The sequence below is a fragment of the Ovis aries genome, chromosome 9, assembly GCF_016772045.2.
Source record: "Ovis aries strain OAR_USU_Benz2616 breed Rambouillet chromosome 9, ARS-UI_Ramb_v3.0, whole genome shotgun sequence".
Taxonomy (NCBI): domain Eukaryota; kingdom Metazoa; phylum Chordata; class Mammalia; order Artiodactyla; family Bovidae; genus Ovis; species Ovis aries.
In genome coordinates this window covers 40986785-41004574 of record NC_056062.1, presented here as the reverse complement: position 1 = coordinate 41004574, position 17790 = coordinate 40986785, and the positions used below count along the sequence as shown (strand labels likewise).

General features: G+C 41.9%; 1 protein-coding gene across 1 annotated transcript in view; it reads left to right on the top strand.

Moving 5' to 3' along the window:
- The window catches only part of GGH (gamma-glutamyl hydrolase), a 30129-nt gene extending 13793 nt beyond the window's left edge, over window positions 1-16336 (top strand). Inside the window, exons 4-9 of the mRNA XM_027972988.3 lie at window positions 2651-2735; window positions 5554-5692; window positions 9000-9106; window positions 9193-9283; window positions 13371-13508; window positions 15964-16336. Of these exons, the coding sequence (XP_027828789.1) occupies window positions 2651-2735; window positions 5554-5692; window positions 9000-9106; window positions 9193-9283; window positions 13371-13508; window positions 15964-16085 (682 nt within the window). The 3' untranslated portion in view covers window positions 16086-16336. The remainder of the gene's footprint in view (window positions 1-2650; window positions 2736-5553; window positions 5693-8999; window positions 9107-9192; window positions 9284-13370; window positions 13509-15963) is intronic.
- The last annotated feature ends 1454 nt before the right edge of the window (window positions 16337-17790 follow it).

Below are 17790 nucleotides of genomic sequence, written 5' to 3'. Positions count from 1 at the left end.
AGTCCAAGCTGCTCAGGTTCGGCGCTCAGGCAGCCCTCAGAGGCACAGATTCGGCTGGGACTGCGCTTTGTGCCCTTCCCAGGTACGAGTAGCTCAGGAGTTTGGCGAGCGCGATCGCCACAGCTTGTCACCTTTTCTGCCGCTGCTGCTCAGCTTTCTGGGTGGACCGCTGGCCCCCCCCGTGAGGCAGATTGTGACTGTCCAGCACCCCCAGAAGTTTTAGCAAAGAAGCCTGCTTGCAGTTAGGTAAGTAAAGTCTCTCCGGGTCTGCAATTGCCCCTTTCCAGTCCTTACGGCTCTGGCTGCCTGTCCCCGGTGGGGGATGGTCTGCAGCCGGCTTTTTCCGTTCCGTCCTTTGTTCTGTGCTCGATCCTGGCGGTGTCTTATGTTTGAGCTTTCTGCGTGGTAGCTATCCCACAGTCTGGTTTGCTAGCCCAAGTTAGATCGTTCTGGTTGCGCGTGGGGCGTTCCTGCCCGATTCTTACAAAGCTCTGCAGCCCGCGCCTCCCGCGCGTCCCTGCCCTGCCCCCACTTCCCAATGGCGGATGCAGGCGTCTGTGCTGCTTTTCCGCTGGGGGAGTTACTGTTGGGCTTGTAATCTCTTGGTTTTAATTATTTATTTATTTTTCCTTCCTGTTATGTTGCCCTCTGTGTTTCTAAGGCTCGCCACAGACTTGGCAGGGAGAGTGTTTCCTGGTGTTTGGAAACCTCTCTTCTTAAAATTCCCTTCCCGGGACGGGCTTCCCTTCCCGGGATGGAGCTCCCTCCCCACCTCCTTTGTCTCCTTTTTCATCTTTTATATTTTTTCCTACCTGTTTTTGAAGACAATGGTCTGCTTTTCTGGTTGCCTGATGTCCTCTGCCAGCCTACAGAAGTTGTTTTGTGGAGTTTGCTCCGCGTTGAAATGTTCTTTTGAGGAATTTGTGAGGGAGAAAGTGGTCTTCCCGTCCTATTCTTCCGCCATCTTTACAGTTCCCCCCGGTAGGTAGTATTTTCTGATCTGCCTTTTACAGCCATTATTTTGTATATCAGAATGCTCTTAATTAGCATTCCACATCATACATTTCAATGGCTTTCTAGTATTTTATTTTTGTAGTGGGGCCAATGATACACTTTGTCCTGCAGTGTACTTTGGCATGGACAAAGATAAGTCCAGGAGAGACCATGAGATAGCACCTCAAAAATAAAGTGAGCATGACTCGCCTCCCACTTTAAGAACCACTTTTACTGAGCCCTGTTATGCAGTGAATCCTGTACTGTTTTGGGGGCATGGTGCAGAGATGAAAAGGTGGAGCCTTGCTTTCAAGGTATTTGTCAATCAGGAGGGACAGTCAAGTTTTACTTTTGAATGAACTGAGGTTAAACATGCCAAATTCGTTCAGAGGCAGCTTTTTAAATACTGAGTCAGTGAAAAGGGAGAACTGCTAATGAGTCTTCATTAAGCCACTTTCCTGCTTGGTTTTGTGGCAGATGCTCTGCCTTATAGTTTTGGTATTTCCTCCCAGACTGTGACCTTACCAACAGCAAGAATTGCCCATATCTGACTCTCCAGGCTAATACCTATTACTGAATGAACAGTCTCAAAAGTGATATTTCTTACCTCTCAAATTCATATTTAAGTACTTTTGAAAAATTTTAATATATTTTGTCCAACCTTTGTAATCTGTTTAGAATGTCCTTAGTTACTTTAAGAGCTCTTTAACTTGAAAAGTTGAAATAAAAATAAAAATACTTTTCTATATATCTCTTCTATTGGTAGAGTCCAATAGTCAGATGTTTGTGACGCTCTTCTTTTTTTTCTGAGAAGTTTTTTAGAATTGTCATAAACATGGATAATATCATATAAGAAATGAATCGCCAGTCCAGGTTCGATGCAGGATACGGGATGCTTGGGGCTGGTGCACTGGGATGACCCAGAGGGATGGTATGGGGAGGGAGGTGGGAGGGGGGTTCAGGATGGGGAACACGTGTACGCCCATGGCGGATTCATGTTGATGTATGGCAAAACCAATACAATATTGTAAAGTAATTAGCCTCCAGTTAAAATAAATAAATTTAAAAAAAAATAAAGAATTGTCACTGTGTTCTTTTTCAAAATTTTCTGATGCCATTCTTATTTCTGAAGAGAACTCAGGGAAATGATAATAAATGAAAATTTTCATGAATATTCAATTCTAGCCTATTGTATTTTTATGACTAGTTCATTCTTTATGGTTAAAACAATTTTTTGTGTGTGTGTGAGCCAAGACTGACTCGTGGATATGAACCTGCAGTTCATTTTGGCATCTCTGATCATCTTAATTTAAACTTATTAATAGCTATACTTAGAACTTTATTTCTACTTGATTTCTAGCTCTGCATATTCTTCCCTTGCCCCTAGTTTCTTTTACTTTAACTTATCCATACTCTATTTCAAACATAGACTTGTTTATCCAAGAAGTTTGGTAGAATATACACAAATGCATTGTTAACTGCAATAGTTTACAAATAGGTGGGATTGTAAGTGTTTTATATTTTTTTGCCTAACTTTTCTCATTTTCTGTAGTGCTCTGGCTGCTTATGTAATCAGGAAAGGTTGTTTTAAAATAAAAAGATTGTTGGTTTTCTGGGAGGGAGGAGATGTTGAAATGCACCCTATTTGATGTTTCAGAGTTCTTTTCCCTGGTGGAAGTGTTAACCTCATGAGGTCAGGTTACGCTCGTGTGGCCAAAACGTTTTACAACTTGTCCATAAAGGTAAGTCTCAGTTATTTCTTATTATTCTAGGTGAGTTTTTGTAATTTTCCAAAAGGATAATTCTTTTTTAAAGGACGTGGTGGTACTTCCTTCACCATTTTGTAGTCTCATTACCCCTTTAACATTTGAGGTGCTGGTTCTTCTCCACCCTGTGGCAGCTCTCAGCTATTTTCTGGTGCGTCATTTAATTCTGGACTCCAGGGAACCCTCCAGTTCTGCTGACCAGCCCTCTGTACTCGGGCTCATCAACGTGAACCAGGCACTCATGGTGGCTGAGTAAGCAGTCTCTATTATGTACTGGGCGTTGTTCATAGGTCGTTAATTCTCATCTTCCCTCTCAAGCTGCCCTCAACTCATCCAATCCTGTTTGACCTTGCTTGACACTTACTGTGGACCCTAAGGCTCCACATGTAGTGACTTGTGGAGCCTCTTGGCTTCTCTGTAACCTCACATTGCGCCTGCCTTTGCATCATACCACAAACTTTTGGGATTTCTCCCTGGAACTGTTAGTAGCAATTTTCTAATTAATCTTGCTGGCCCTACCATCTATCCAACCTTAAATAATTCCCTAAGAAACTGCTTTTAGCATGTGAGATACTTGTTGGAAAATGTTGACTGGCTTGGCTCAATGACCTGTAGCCTTCTGTAGTCTTTGAGTCAAGATAGTCTTTGAGTGAAGAGTGTGTCCACAGCCCACCTTTTCCAGCCTTTGTTTATGCAGGTACTTGCAGTCAAACTGGTGTTTTCTAGAACATATCTTGTGTCCTACTTTCAAATCTGCTTAGTCTCTTTCTTTCTACCTCGTCTGTCATTTGTGCCTTAGCCAGCTTTCAGGGCTAAGGGTTGTGCACCTTATGGGGACATGTCCCTCTGCCCCCGCTGGAATGGCATCCTTCTCGCTCAACTTTTAGAGTATTTTGTTGTTGTTGATCAGTCACTAAGTCATGTCTACCTCTTTGTGACCCCATGGACTGTAGCTCGCCAGGCTCCTCTGTCTGTGGGATTTCCCAGGCAAGAATACTGGAGTGGGTTGCCATTTCCTTCTGCAGGGGATCTTCCCGACCCAGGGACTGAACCCTCATCCCCTGCATTCTTTACCACTGAGCTACCAGGGAAGCTCTCTGAGATTAAGGGGCTTTTATCTCAGAGACTCAATATCTTGAAGTTAGCTGTTGATGTCTCATCAGATTGCATGGTTCTGATACCCTTCGAGGCATTCCTCGTTTCATACCATATGGTTCTGTGTACTTAGTACCTGCTCAGTGGACATTTTTTGGAAAAACTAATGAGCAAAATTGAAATTTAACAAAATTATAACAAGAATGATTTAAAAATGCATTTGGGAAGCATATATATGAATATTATAAAGTAACTCTTCACCTTTCGCAAATAGAGACTTGTGTAACCTGGTTTATTCAATTAGAAAAAACACAAAGGAGTCACCTAACTGCCCAACCCATAAGACACAAAAGGTTTATTTGACAACTTGAAGATTTCAAAGCAAAGAAAAAAGCTTAGCAATCTTGAACTTCCATTTAGGTGTAGCCACTGGGGTCTACAAGCCCTCAGAAGAAGCCGCCTTCAGAAGTGATTTCTGTTAGATCTACATGGTTCCACTCTGTGTCCTTTGTTCTGCTGATCACAACAAACAAAAGATGTGGTCCCAGCAAGTGGGGATTTAACATTTAGTCCAGAGATCAAATTTGGTACATATGGAAACAGCAATTCTGTCTTCTTTTGTGTTTATTGTTAAGTGAATGCCATAAGACCTTTCAACATAACATATGCAATTCTGACTTCTAAAAGTAAAAATTTCCTATATTTGTATACGAAGTATGAAGATCATATCTTGAAGTAGAAAATATTAGAATTAATATTGTTCTATATTTTTCTTACTGAGGAACAGAAAAAAATTCCCTAACATTTTCTGTATTTAAAATGCGTTACTGGAGTAGGAAATGGCAACCCACTCCAGTATTCTTGCCTGGAAAATCCCATGGACAGAAGAGCCTGGTGGGCTACACTCTATGGGGTTGCAAACAGTCTCGGACATGACTGAGAGAATGAGCGCGCACACACGCACAGGTTATATTTTACAGTCTATGCAGGAAAACCACTGTTTTTAAGGAAGTTACAAAACCCATTTTTGTAACTATCAGTACATATGGGTTTAATCTTTAGTTAATCAGAAAATTCTGTCACCAGAATACTTTTTTCCCAGTCACACTAGTCATTTTAATTCCCTCAGAGCCGTAGTACGTTTGTACTTCTTTAGTTTACTCTGTGAAAAGTCAGTACTTTTGCTTGCTGACTGTTTCCTTCCTTCCAAATTATGGCTTTCATCAGATTAAATCTGATTGGCTGAAGGCTGTTACTATAAATTCTGAGATAATGGAGGGAAAGGAAAACCTCCATTCAGAGTAGTTTCAAACCTGGACAATCATTTAGAACAATAGGATTTGTACACAGTGTATAAATAGGCATTTATCTAGCATCATCTTCCATATTTACAGTCCCTAAATGATAACATGTGTTGTCTGGTAGTTGACTGGCAGATGTCTGTCTCTTTCCCAGCACAACTGAGTTTGGATAGTTCGGTAAATTAAACCTTAACTGTTATGTGGGTGCTTGGTCTACAGAGAGATGAAGTGATAACCAGCTGATAGAAGAGAAAATGCTGGCCTACTACTATTGATCTTGGAAATTCCTTAGAAACCCATGTGTGACTCAAATGCCCATCTTGTTAGGACAAACTGAATGTATAAATTTTATTATGAAAAGTTTGGATAAGCTTAGTTTTTCTCTTTTCTCTGCAAAGAGTTTTGGTGAAGGAGACTATTTTCCTGTGTGGGGCACCTGCCTTGGATTTGAAGAGCTTATTTATCTGGTCAGTGGAGAGAGCTTATTAACCCTTACAGATACTGTTGGAATTAAACTGCCGCTGAACTTCTCTAGAGGTAAGAATTTTCTTTTTGCTCCTTCAAAAAAGTAGTAACTGGGTAAGATTAGTAAGTTGCAAATATCCAAGTCAAAAGGTGTTTGTTAATTTTTAATTTATTTACACAGGCTGAAGGTATAACTCTGTGTACTGAGTTATAAAGATGGCTTAAGGGATTTTGCATGTTTATAACTTAACTGCTTCTAGTGATATCAGGACCATGTATAATGAAAAACTCTAAAATAAGACCTGGTTTTGAGTTCTAACTTTGTTACTTTTGCCTTGGGAAATGATTTAACCTGTCTTAACTTCTACAAATGATTTCTAAAAACATTTAAGGTTTTTTGTGAGGGTTAAATAAGACAGTGTTTTCTGGGTACTGTCCTAAGCACTTTAAACATAACTCTCATAAATGTTAGCTTCAGTCGTGTCTAACTCTTTTCAACCCTATGGACCATAGCCCACCAGGCTTCTCTTTCCATGGGATTTTCCAGGCAAGAACACTGGAGTAGGTTGCCAGTCCCTCCTCCAGGGTATCTTCCTGACCCAGGGGTTGAATCTGCATTTCCCCCTTGGCTGTGTACTGCGTTTTGACCCCAACTGGGGTGTACTCCATTCTAGTATACCCTGGAGGTAGCTCAGGCTCCAGGTAAAGGTCATCTCCCTGACCAGACTACCCTTACATCAGGTACCAGCCTCTAGTCACGCCCCAAGGCTACTCACACTTCTGATCAACTGGCCATGACTTTAGGGATACCCATGGATTTAACGAAGCTTCCCAGGTGGCTTCCCAAGTGGGAAGCTTTTTTTTTTGAAAGTGGGCCAGGCTTGGGGCTGGGTGAGGTTGGGGCACAGGGGCTGTGATGTAACTAAGGCCAAGAGAGGGTGCCTGGGCGGGGGGCTGTGGGCACTCTCTCTCCTCCTGGGTGGACAGTCCTCGCTTGTGCCAACTGCTGAGGCACCTGGGGCCCTAGGCTCTAGTGCAACAGTATTGGAGATGGGGGCAGCGGGCCCGGGTTCAAGGAGGAGGTGGCTGACAGCCCATGTTCAACTGAGTTCAAAATACGCATGTTTCCTGGGAGAAAACACTGTTATTGGTGAAATGCTCAATGGGGGAGGGACATGGGGCAGCAGAATGGAGGAGGCAGCGAAATAATCTAATTATTATACCAATAAAATGTTGTTATAAGGAAACATCGGCCTGTAAGTGGTGACAGCAGTGAATTATACAGCAGCGTGTCTCCGTGGGTAGGGCTGGTCTCTGTACTCTTCACTGAGTATGGAGAGCTTCCCAGGTGGCTCTAGTGGTAAAGAACCCACCTGCCAATGCAGGAGATGTAAGACGCAGGTTCAATCCCTGGGTTAGAAAGATTCCCTTGGAGGAGGTCCTGGCAACCCACTCCAGCATTTTTGCCTGGAGAATCCCCATGGACAGAGGAACCTTGGCAGGCTATAGTCCATAGGATTTCAAAGAGTCAGACGCGACTGAAGCAACTTAGCACACACTCACAAACAGGTTTAATAATGCACTGGAATGACTGACAGAGCTCAGAAAGTGCTGTGTTTGCAGTAAGAGTTTTGCTGTAAAGGATTCACGTGGGCTGAAGTCTGGAGGGAATGCAGAACCTCCTGCCCTCTTTCTGTTGACTCAGGGCACGTCACCCTCCTGGCGCATCAATATTTCATCAGCCAAGTGGCTCCAGGGAGCTTTGGTGCTCAGAGTTTTTATTGGAGGTTCATTGTGAAGGCATCATTGATTACATCACTGGCCATGTTATTGAACTGTCTCTAGTCCCCGTCCGTCCCATCCCTGGAGATCAGGCTGGCTCAAAGTCAGATTTACTCTTGAAGTCCATTTCATATCCATTGTGCTGCAGATTCAGATAAAGCCAGACCAGCTGTAATCACGTGGTCAGTCTCTCTGGTCATCAGCCTCATCCCAAAGCTGTCTTGGGGTCAACTTATGCCACCTCATGAGCATTACAAAGACATGCCCATCCTTTGCGAATTTCCTTGAAATTGCCAAGGGTTTTAAAGGCTCCCATTCGGGAACCCAGGACAAAGACCAGACAAATTTCTTTATTTGCCAGTTTGTGTAAATAGATACTGATTCTTGGGAGTTCCCTGCCACTCCAGTGTTGAAGAATCCACCTGCCAGTACAGGAGACACAGGTTTGATCCCTGGTCTGGGAAGATCCCACATGTCACGGAGCAGCTAAGCCTGTCCTCCACAGCCACTGAAATCCTGTGCTCTAGAGCCTGTTCTCCACAAAGAGAGAATCCACCTACAATGCAAAGTCTGCGCACAACAGCTAGAAAGTAGCAACACCCACCTCCACCCCCCAACCCCCACTCCCGCCCACTGTGTATCCAGAGAAAGCCCTCAGGCAGCAGCGAAGTTGCAGCACAGCCAAAAAAAAACCTAAAAACAAAAAAGATGATTCTTGTAGATTACTTGATCTCAGAATCATCAGAATTGAATGCTACCAACCTTTCTTGTTCTCTTACGGATTTTGGATAGAAAGCAGTAGTTATTCCCAGAACTTATAAAATGCTCTATACTTTTCAAAGCTCTTTCTTACATTCAAATAGTGCAAAAGTCATATGGGAAATATATGTCTTGGGTCAGTTTCTTTTGGTTGTGTGTGTTTGAAACCCAATTTATACAAACCAGGAATGAAATCCACTGAAATAAGGAATCCACAGATTTTGATGATCTGGGGCGCTGGGATTCTCATGGACCGTTACCTGAATGACAGGCTCATTTGAGGACAGCTGACGTTGGGGCCTTGATTACCATTAGGATTTTCTTATCCTTTTGCTGCTGTGTGTCTGTGTCAGACTCCAGAGTTTTCAGGGAAGCAAATTGCTTCTTTTGATCCGTCTAGTGGTTCATGACCTGGTTTGTGTTCTTTTCCACATCGTTGGTATTTTTAACCATTTAAGTCCCAGATACTTTGAAAGTGTGTTGAAAGTTCTAGATCCTTTCCTGAGCAAACAAATATATACACATGTGGACAATTTTACCTATTTTTCAGCCCTGTCCAGAGAACTCAAGTTAAAATCCTGCTCATTATCATGTCCAAAGAATTTGTTATTTATGTTGCAATCCTAGAAGAAAGGTACATAAGTATGAAACATATTTGGAACTGTGTGTTGAACTTATTTTGTGCCTGACTAGAATACTCCTGTGGAAATGATGTGTTTGCAAATCATTTAGTCATCTTGATTGTGTCTTCACAGTGGCCTCTCTTTGGCTGTGACTTCAGCAGATTTTATTTTTTTCCTGTGTTTGAATGATTTCTTTTGGGCTTAAATTTTTTCAGGTACATTGCAGAGCAGAATGTTCCAGAATTTTCCTGCTGACTTGCTGCTGTCATTAGCAGTAGAACCTCTGACCGCACATTTCCACAAGTGGAGCCTCTCCGTGATGGTATCTCATTTATTATGCAGTGAAATCCATGCTAAATTTAGATTTACTGCAGAAGTAATCATTTTGGTTTTATTTTTGCACTTTAGAATTTTACGAAGAATGAAAAGTTAAAGGCGTTTTTCAATATATTAACTACAAATACAGATGGCAATATTGACTTTATTTCAACCATGGAAGGTATGTATCACTGCACATGTACACTTTGTTTTATTATATTTATGAATTTTGATTTTATAGTTCTCTTATGAATAAAATCATTTAAAATCTCTCTTAAAAATAAAATCATGAATAAAACTTTGGGGACTGAAGTTGGAAGTTAGGGCATTATTGGAGAAAAGAGGCCCATGTTTTGCTCAGCTTCCAAATCAGTTGCAGTTTACCTGGGTCACCTTCTAGGTCAAGGTGATGAAAATAGAAGGGAGGTGAAGACTATGGGGAGGATCAATGAAGATAAGTGGAGAAGATGACTTCTGTTTCTAGCAACATTGCAGATTAAGGACATGCTGTAGACAATAACAAAAAATGTGATTGGCATACAGAAGAAAATCTCCCTAAATACATTGATGAAAGGACAGTAAGTGTATTTAGGTCCTAAACTCCAGGAGTTAAATGGAGCATTTAAACCAGCATTGTTACTGAATCAGGAGAACTTGAGGTGAAGCTCAGGAGCGCCCTCTCTGGAGAGTACCCCTACGGAGCAGGACCCGAAAGGCTGGACCCTCAACGAATCCTGTGTGCAGAACTGCTCAGAGCTAAGAGCTCATTGAGAGCTGAGACTGTGTCTCATTCTTCTTTGTGTTTCCAGGAGATGTTGAATGGATGACTAATTATGTACATGAAAGAGATTTGGCTTGGAAATTAGGGCATCAGGTTTCTGTGTTGGTTGTGTTTCTGGCTGTGTTATCATACCAGGCTCATTTGAAAATTTTATCTTCTGAAAACTTCCTGATACCTGCTAGATAGGAACACTAGAGATGCTCTTATTTACATATTTCCTACCTATTCTTACTTTTTGGAGAAGGCAATGGCACCCCACTCCAGTACTCTTGCCTGGAAAATCCCATGGACGAAGGAGCCTGGTAGGCTGCAGTCCATGGGGTCGCTAAGAGTCGGACACAACTGAGCAACTTCACTCTCACTTTTCAGTTTCATGCATTGGAGAAGGAAATGGCAACCCACTCCAGTGTTCTTGCCTGGAGAATCCCAGGGATGGTGGATCCTGATAGGCTGCCGTCTATGGGGTCCCACAGAGTCGGACATGACTGAAGCGACTTAGCATTCTTTCTTTTGTTCTAAATTAGTGAGAACAGGGCCTGGTTCCTACATTGTCAGGAACCTGCACTGATCTTTCAGTGATGGCAGTTTACAAAAAAGAGTGAATCTCAGCTTGTTTCTGAATTTCAGTGTGTATCTCTGTCTGAACATTCATCTGTCTATCTATTTTTCTATCTATCTGAAAATCCTTGTTACAGTTTATCACTTGTTGTTCAGTTGTGAAGCTGTGTCCGACTCTTTGTGACCCCATGGACTGCAGCATGCCAGGCTTCCCTGTCCTTCAGTATCTCCTGGAGTTTGCTTACCATTGAGTTGGTAATGCCATCTCATCCTCTGTTGCCCCCTTCTCCTCCTGCCTTCAGTCCTGCCCAGCATCAGGATCTTTTCCAGTGAGTCAGCTGTTCTCATCAGGTGGCCAAAGTATTGTAGCTTCAGCTTCAGCATCTGTCCTTCCAGTGAATATTCAGGACTGATTTCCTTTAGGATTGGTTTGATCTCCTCGCAGTCCAAGGGACTCTCAAGAGTCTTCTCCAACACCACAGTTCAAAAGCATCAGTTCTTCGGCATTCAGCCTTCTTTATGGTCCAGTTTTTACATCCATACATGACTACTGGGAAAACCATAGCTTGACTAGATGGACCTTTGTCAGCAAAGCAATGTCTCTGCTTTTTAATACGCTGCCTAGGTTTGTAGTAGCTAGGGTGTTTCTTATCCTAAATAGTACTTTTCCTATCTCAAAGAAATATATTAGAAGACCTGCCTTTCAGTTATCTGTCTGCAGCAGTTGATTTTCTAGTCATCTAGCCAATGGGTCTCCTGTTGGTGTCACCACGTGTGGTCCCAGACAGAGAAAGAGAGTATGTTACAGGGAAGTAGGGAGGTGGGCAGTGGGAGATGGATGGAGTAGTGACCACAGCTACTTGGTATTAGGTTCTCCTCTTGTGAACCTTGCCTGAGCAAGGGTAGGATAAAGTAGGTTTCCTTTCTGTGATGTGACCTCTCCTAGCAGAGTCTCATGGGAGGCAAGAGGACAGTGCTCTTTCTCCTGGATACTTCTACTTTCAGATCAGTCATTCCTGCCAGTATTTTCGTATGGTAGTTAGGGTTTTAATTTCAATGCGAGAGTAATAGAGGATTTCTTTTTCAGTTAACACACTATTGACTGGGGGGGGGTGGTTTTTGCAGAAACTAATCCTGTGGCCAGTGATTTGTTATGTAAGTGAATATTAAAACACTCCAGTCAGTAATGTTTGGGTAACAAAAGACGTATTACTACATCTCTGGTCAATAAATTGTTAAAATGAGGAAAGGCATATGTGTGAAGAAAAAAATGAGTATGTAAATTTCTCATATTCACATATGAGAAGACATATTCACATTTTTAAAAAGTTACAGAATTTTAAAAACACACTTAGAAGTAGCTGAGTAATATAGTGACATCCTGGGTACTTTTCTGTAAGTTTCAACAACTTTCACATTTATGTGGCCATTCTTATTTCATACAGTCCATGGGGTTACAAGAGTCGGACATGACTTATTTCATATCTACTTTTTCCTCCTACTAGAATATTTTTTGCAGTAAATCCTAAGGATCATATCATTTTTATATATAAAAGTAGTTAATAATTCTAAGAATAAGTGAACTATAGTAGCAAAAATCTTTCAAATTTAAACTTCTTTAAAAAACTATTTAAAGATTGATTCAGTGAGGTCATGAACCATTCCACAGACGGTGAGAGAGGCACAGTGTATGCTGAGACAAACTAGCTAACCTATAAAGACACCAGAGATGCTGGCATAGCTCATTCTCACATGAGTAAGTCATTATATTGGAGGGGATGAAGATGTGGTGTGAAGTGGGGGGAAAAGAAACCTACTGTAGAAGAAGCTTGTCACTGATCAGATGTGCTCCTGACTGTTGAACTAGTCTGTATTCAGAGGCTCAGTTATTCTGCCCTATTCTGATCATGCTTACTCCTTGGAAGAAAAGCTGTGAGAAACCTAGACAGTGTATTAAAAAGCAGAGACATCACTTTGCCAGCAAAGGTCCGTATAGTCAAGGCTATGGTTTCTCCAGTAGTCATGTATAGATGTGAGAGTTGGACCATGAAAAAGGCCGAGTGCTGAAGAATTAATGCTTTTAAACTGTGGTGTTGGAGAAAACTCTTGAGAGTCCCTTGGGCTGCAAGGAGATCAAACCAGTCAATCCTGAATATTCATTGGAGGAACTAATGCTAAGGCTGAAGCTCCAGTATTTTGGCCACCTGATATAAAGAGCTGACTTACTGGAAAAGACCCTGATGCTGGGCATGATTGAAGGCAGAAGGAGAAGGGGATGACAGAGGACGAGATAGTTGGGTGGCATCACCAACTCAATGGACATGAGTTTGAGCAAGCTCTGGGAGATGGTGAAGGACAGGGAAACCTGGCGTGTTGCAGTCCATAGGGTCGCAAAGAGCTGGACACAACTGAGCGGCTAAATGACGAACAACAACAACTCTGATCACCCAGTAAAGTCAGTCAGTCATACTTCAGATTATAAAAAGTTGTGCATGTGTGCTAAGTTACTTCAGTCGTGTCTGACTCTTTTTGGCCCCATGGGCTGTAGCCCATCAGGCTCCTCTATTCATGGGATTCTCCAGGCAAGAATACTGGAATGGGTAGGTAACCGTGCCCTTCTCCAGGGGATCTTCCCGACCCAGAAATTGAACCAATGTCTCTTATGTCTCTTGGCTTTGACAGGCGGGTTCTTTTACCACTAGTCACCTGGGACTCTCATAAAAGGTTATAAGTCAGTGAAATATGGTTATTATGAACCTCACATTGACTATGAATTGAAATTCTTTGTTTCTGATAATAATATGCACAGTTTTACTTTGTCTGACATTGTGGGCTATAAAAGTAACATTTTACAGAGAATATACAACATAATTGTAACATCTTAGACCATTGTTACCATTTAATACTCACCAGTCTGTTCTTTGTGCAGGAAACCAGTATCCGATATATGGTGTCCAGTGGCATCCGGAGAAAGCTCCTTATGAGTGGGGGCAATTACGAGGCATTTCCCATGCACCGAATGCTGTGAAGGCTGCATTTTATTTAGCAGAGTTCTTTGTGGCTGAAGGTAATTTGAGGCAGAGGTTATAATTTTATCACTCTAATGTGGTTCTGAAGGAAATTGCCCTCATCTAAACTTTTGTGTAGTCTATAAATATTCTGTAGGTTTAACTTTTAAGAAAATGAATTCAAGAGCCCTGAAATTGAGATATTAGTCATTTAAATCAAATCAGGACCATTATTTCAGTTAACAGTATTGTATTCTCTAAAGTGGGTTGAATTCTTAAACAACAGCATAAAGATTGTTTCTTTTTTCTGTCTGTCTTGATTCCTTTTTTTAAGATTTTTTTCCCATTACTGTTGGGTTTCCCTGGTGGCTCAGTGATAAAGAATCTGTCTGGCAGTGCAGGAAATGTGGGTTCTATCCCTAGGTGGGGAAGATCCCCTGGAGAAGGAACAGGCAACCCACTTCAGCATTCTTGCCTGGAGAATCCCATGGACAGAGGAGCCTGGCGGGAGGCAGTCCACAGGGTCACAAAGAGTTGGACGCGACTGAGCGGCTAAACAACAGCCATCATCATTACTCTTCTTTGGAATAATATTTTAATTATGACATTATCTGAGAATTAGATCTTATTTTTCCAAGACAGTTACATGAATTGAATCTATACTCATCAGTCTGTGGATTTAAATCTCCCTGTCTATAGGTATTGGCACATTGGAGAGTTAATACACTTTGCCTGCTTTTTCATGTTGGAAACACAGATGTAATCACACAGTGTTATGTTTGTGGGTAATTGAGAATTTGGTTCTAGATGCTTGAGGTTTATTTGAGTGATGTGGGTGTGAGACAGAGCTACAGATGCAGCTTGCCAAGGATGGGGCATCCCTTGGGCGAGGTGTGGGCATGGGAAGACTTGGCCTTCTCCATCCATCCAAGCTTTCCCTGAGGTTTATCACCCCTCTGTCCACACTGGCAGGTATATACTGCATCCTAAGTTCACCATAGTTTAGGATTATGCTCAGTTGAATGGGTTATTTCTTGACAAAACCCCAAATTAAAAAAAAATCCAAAAGTTCTCCCATGGGCAATATTAGTCCTAAGAAACACTTTTAGGTCACGTGTGTAGAAGTGAATGAGGACAGTGGCGGGCAGGACATGGTTTTCTCCAGCACTGTCACAGGCGTGACTCCACCGTCTTCATCTTCCAATGCCCTCTTTCTAAAAAATGCCAGAAAAGCCCTTATTACTTTATTTTGACTTTAAGGTAAAGTCTGAGCCTTCACCCCCTCACATTTGAACTTCAGCTTCACCGACTTCTTCCTGCCTCCTTCCATTTCAAATTCCCGCCTCTCTTCTCCCCACCATCACCACACCTGCCTCGGCTATACAGTGTCTCCCTCCTCTTTACTCTTGAACCATCTTCAGGAGGTTAGTCTATAAAAAATGTTCTATGTAATGATGTAATATTCGTAGTTTGTACTCATGCATGGAGTAAACGATGTATGATTTATATACAGAATGTATCATGTTCAATCAAGTGAAAGTGTTAGTCGGTCACTTAGTCCTGTCTGACTCTTTGTGATCCCATGGACTGTAGCATGCCAGGCTTCTCTGTCCATGGAATTCTCCAGGCAAGAATACTGTAGTGGGTTGCCACTCCTTTCTCCAGGGGATCTTCCCAACCCAGGGATTGAACCTGGGTCTCCTGCATTGCAGGTGGATGCTTTACCGTCTCAGCCACCAGAGAAATCCCTGTACGTTGCAATGTACATTGCAGTGGGCAGGTCACTTAGTATACAAAGTACACAGCAATGGGATCCTCTAGAATTTGTTGTTAATACCAACATAGCACATGACAATAATAGGTTACTCTTTATGTGCAGCTTTCAGGGAATAGTTTAGGTACAGTTTCCACTTTGATTGCTGATGGAGGAGTTGGAGCGTCTTCCTTGATGTCTCGTAGGCAGATTTTCCTCCTTTTCTGGTCTATAAGACCAGAGTGATAAATCAACTCAAAGGCTCTTCATTTTAGAAGATTATTTCCAATTAAGGTTGTAAGTAGCCTAAGTAAAGAATAAGCAAATAAAAGATTGGGGCTTCCCTGGTGGTCCAGTGGCTAAGACTCTGTGCTACCAGTATTAACAAAAATGTTAACAGTATCCACTTCTGTATGGGAATCAGACTAGATTGCTTGAGAGTTAGGACATTGCCTGGTGAATATTTCCATCTCCAGGAGAGGTGTCAAGCCTTGTGCAAAGTAGGTACTTAGTAGGTGCCTAGTAGGTGTTTGAATGTAACCCCACCATGTGGGGTCTGGTGCAGAGCAGGTGTGGCTGCTGTCAGAAGAATGCCCCTCCAAGTCAGGTACTGCTTTGGGGGAAATTTTATAAGACATTTTTTCCTTTTTGCTGGCCTTGTCCCACTAAATAATGCTGATTAGAGGAAGGAACATCATAGAGTAGCCTTTTGAAAGTTGTACCACATCTTCTTAAAAATTAATCCTTTCTTTGTCTTGCAGCTCGGAAAAGCAATCACCATTTTCAGTCTGATGTTGAAGAGAACAAAGCACTAATTTATCAGTACCGTCCAACTTACACTGGAAATGTTTCTTCGTTCCAGCAAAGTTATATATTTGATTGAAAGGCTTCGCTGTGTTAAGAAGAATTCTGACTAACTCCCTGAGTAAACTGTTAAAATAATGAAAAACGTGCTACTCATGGCGGTAATAGGTCACAGAGATGCCGTTTCTGTGATGTTATTGGCTCTGATTCTTCATTCAGTATTTTTGTGTATCACATTTGATAATCAGTGAGACAGATAAATAATCATAGTGTGTTTCATGGAAAATCTTTGTATTATTTAAAGATTAGGAAATAAATTTATTGAAAATACATATGTTTTATTTTTTCTGATTCTGGCAATACCAATCCCTAAGCCGTCTACCTACCTCATCCTTGCTGAAGACTGTTTTTATTTTTTAATCAATTTTTATTGAGGTGTGCCAGAGTCCAGCCCCAGTGGATCCAGGGTGATTCGAACCGTGGACAGCGTAGGCGAGAAGAAACTTATTTATTTATTAATATAAGAGTATAAGATTAGGGAAAAATAGTGTAGTAGGAAAATTAAGTGGAGAAAGAAGGCTGAATAACTTAGTTTACGTGGGAAGTCAATAAAGTTCCAGACAAGGAGCTTGCACCATCTACGTTAGGCCACTGGCGTCCTCTTGAATATCAGGGGGTGCCCTGCCTTGGGCTCCCCCTCACGTGGATCTTGAAAGCCGGGACAAGTAAGTAGACATGGTGAGCCTCCATGCCCCAGATGGGAATTCAGCCAGAAATTAGAGAGGAGACACGGGGGAAACCAGTCCAGCGACTGGCCCATCCTCTATTGTTCAGAAGGCCTTTTATACTTTTTGATTATACATAGAGAGATCAATGGGTAACACAAAGTTATGCAGCATTAGCAGCCCAGACTCTTATCAAAACCAGGCTTTTCTCTCTGCATACAAGTCTTAGGTGATTTACATCATCTGGCCAAAGGGGCCAATTAACATTTTACAGCCTTTTTTCTGATAAGGGTTTGTCAACCAGAAGACTTATTTGTGTTGATCTTCCCAAAGTCTGGTGCCACTCTCAGAAAGCACTAAATAAAGTTACATTCTTACATAGCAAAGATACAGCAATTTATAACAAGTAAAAGGAGTACAGTGATTTACAACAAAAGAAAAGTAATTAACTCAAAAGTCTAGCGTTGCTAGCATCAAAACTATTATAAATCTTTTTCCATGTCCCATTTACATTGATTAACATCCTCCCAGGTGCCTAAAAGATAAAGAATATGGAGGCCTGGCAGTAATCATTGAGTCAACAGTGAAATCCTGTCACCAATATGATTTTTAGCTCTTTAGAAAAGGCTCTGTATCTTTAAGATGCTTTTAAGCTTTGTGCCTCTTGCGGTTGGGTTGGGGGGCTGTAAGCAATTCACAAGCTGTAAGAGGTCCGGGGAACCTGTTAGGCAAGCTAGAGAGCTATCAGGGGTTTAACTGAAACATCCCTTTCAAATGCATAAGACTAAAGCCCTGATTTGACTTTTTCCAGAGAATATCAGAAGAGTGGAAAAGCAGGCAGATTCTTATTTTTTTGGGGGGGGGGGTGGATGCTCAGGAAATTCCAGGGGGAACCCCTGAAGTCTGATCACGTCCTTGTGTTTTGTCAGGCTTCCTTCCGCATGACCTTGTCACGGGTGGGATTCCTCACGTTGGCCCCTGGCAGAGGTGTAGTTAACAAATAACATTATATGAGCTTTAGGTGTGCAACATATTGATTTGAATATTTTTATATGTTAC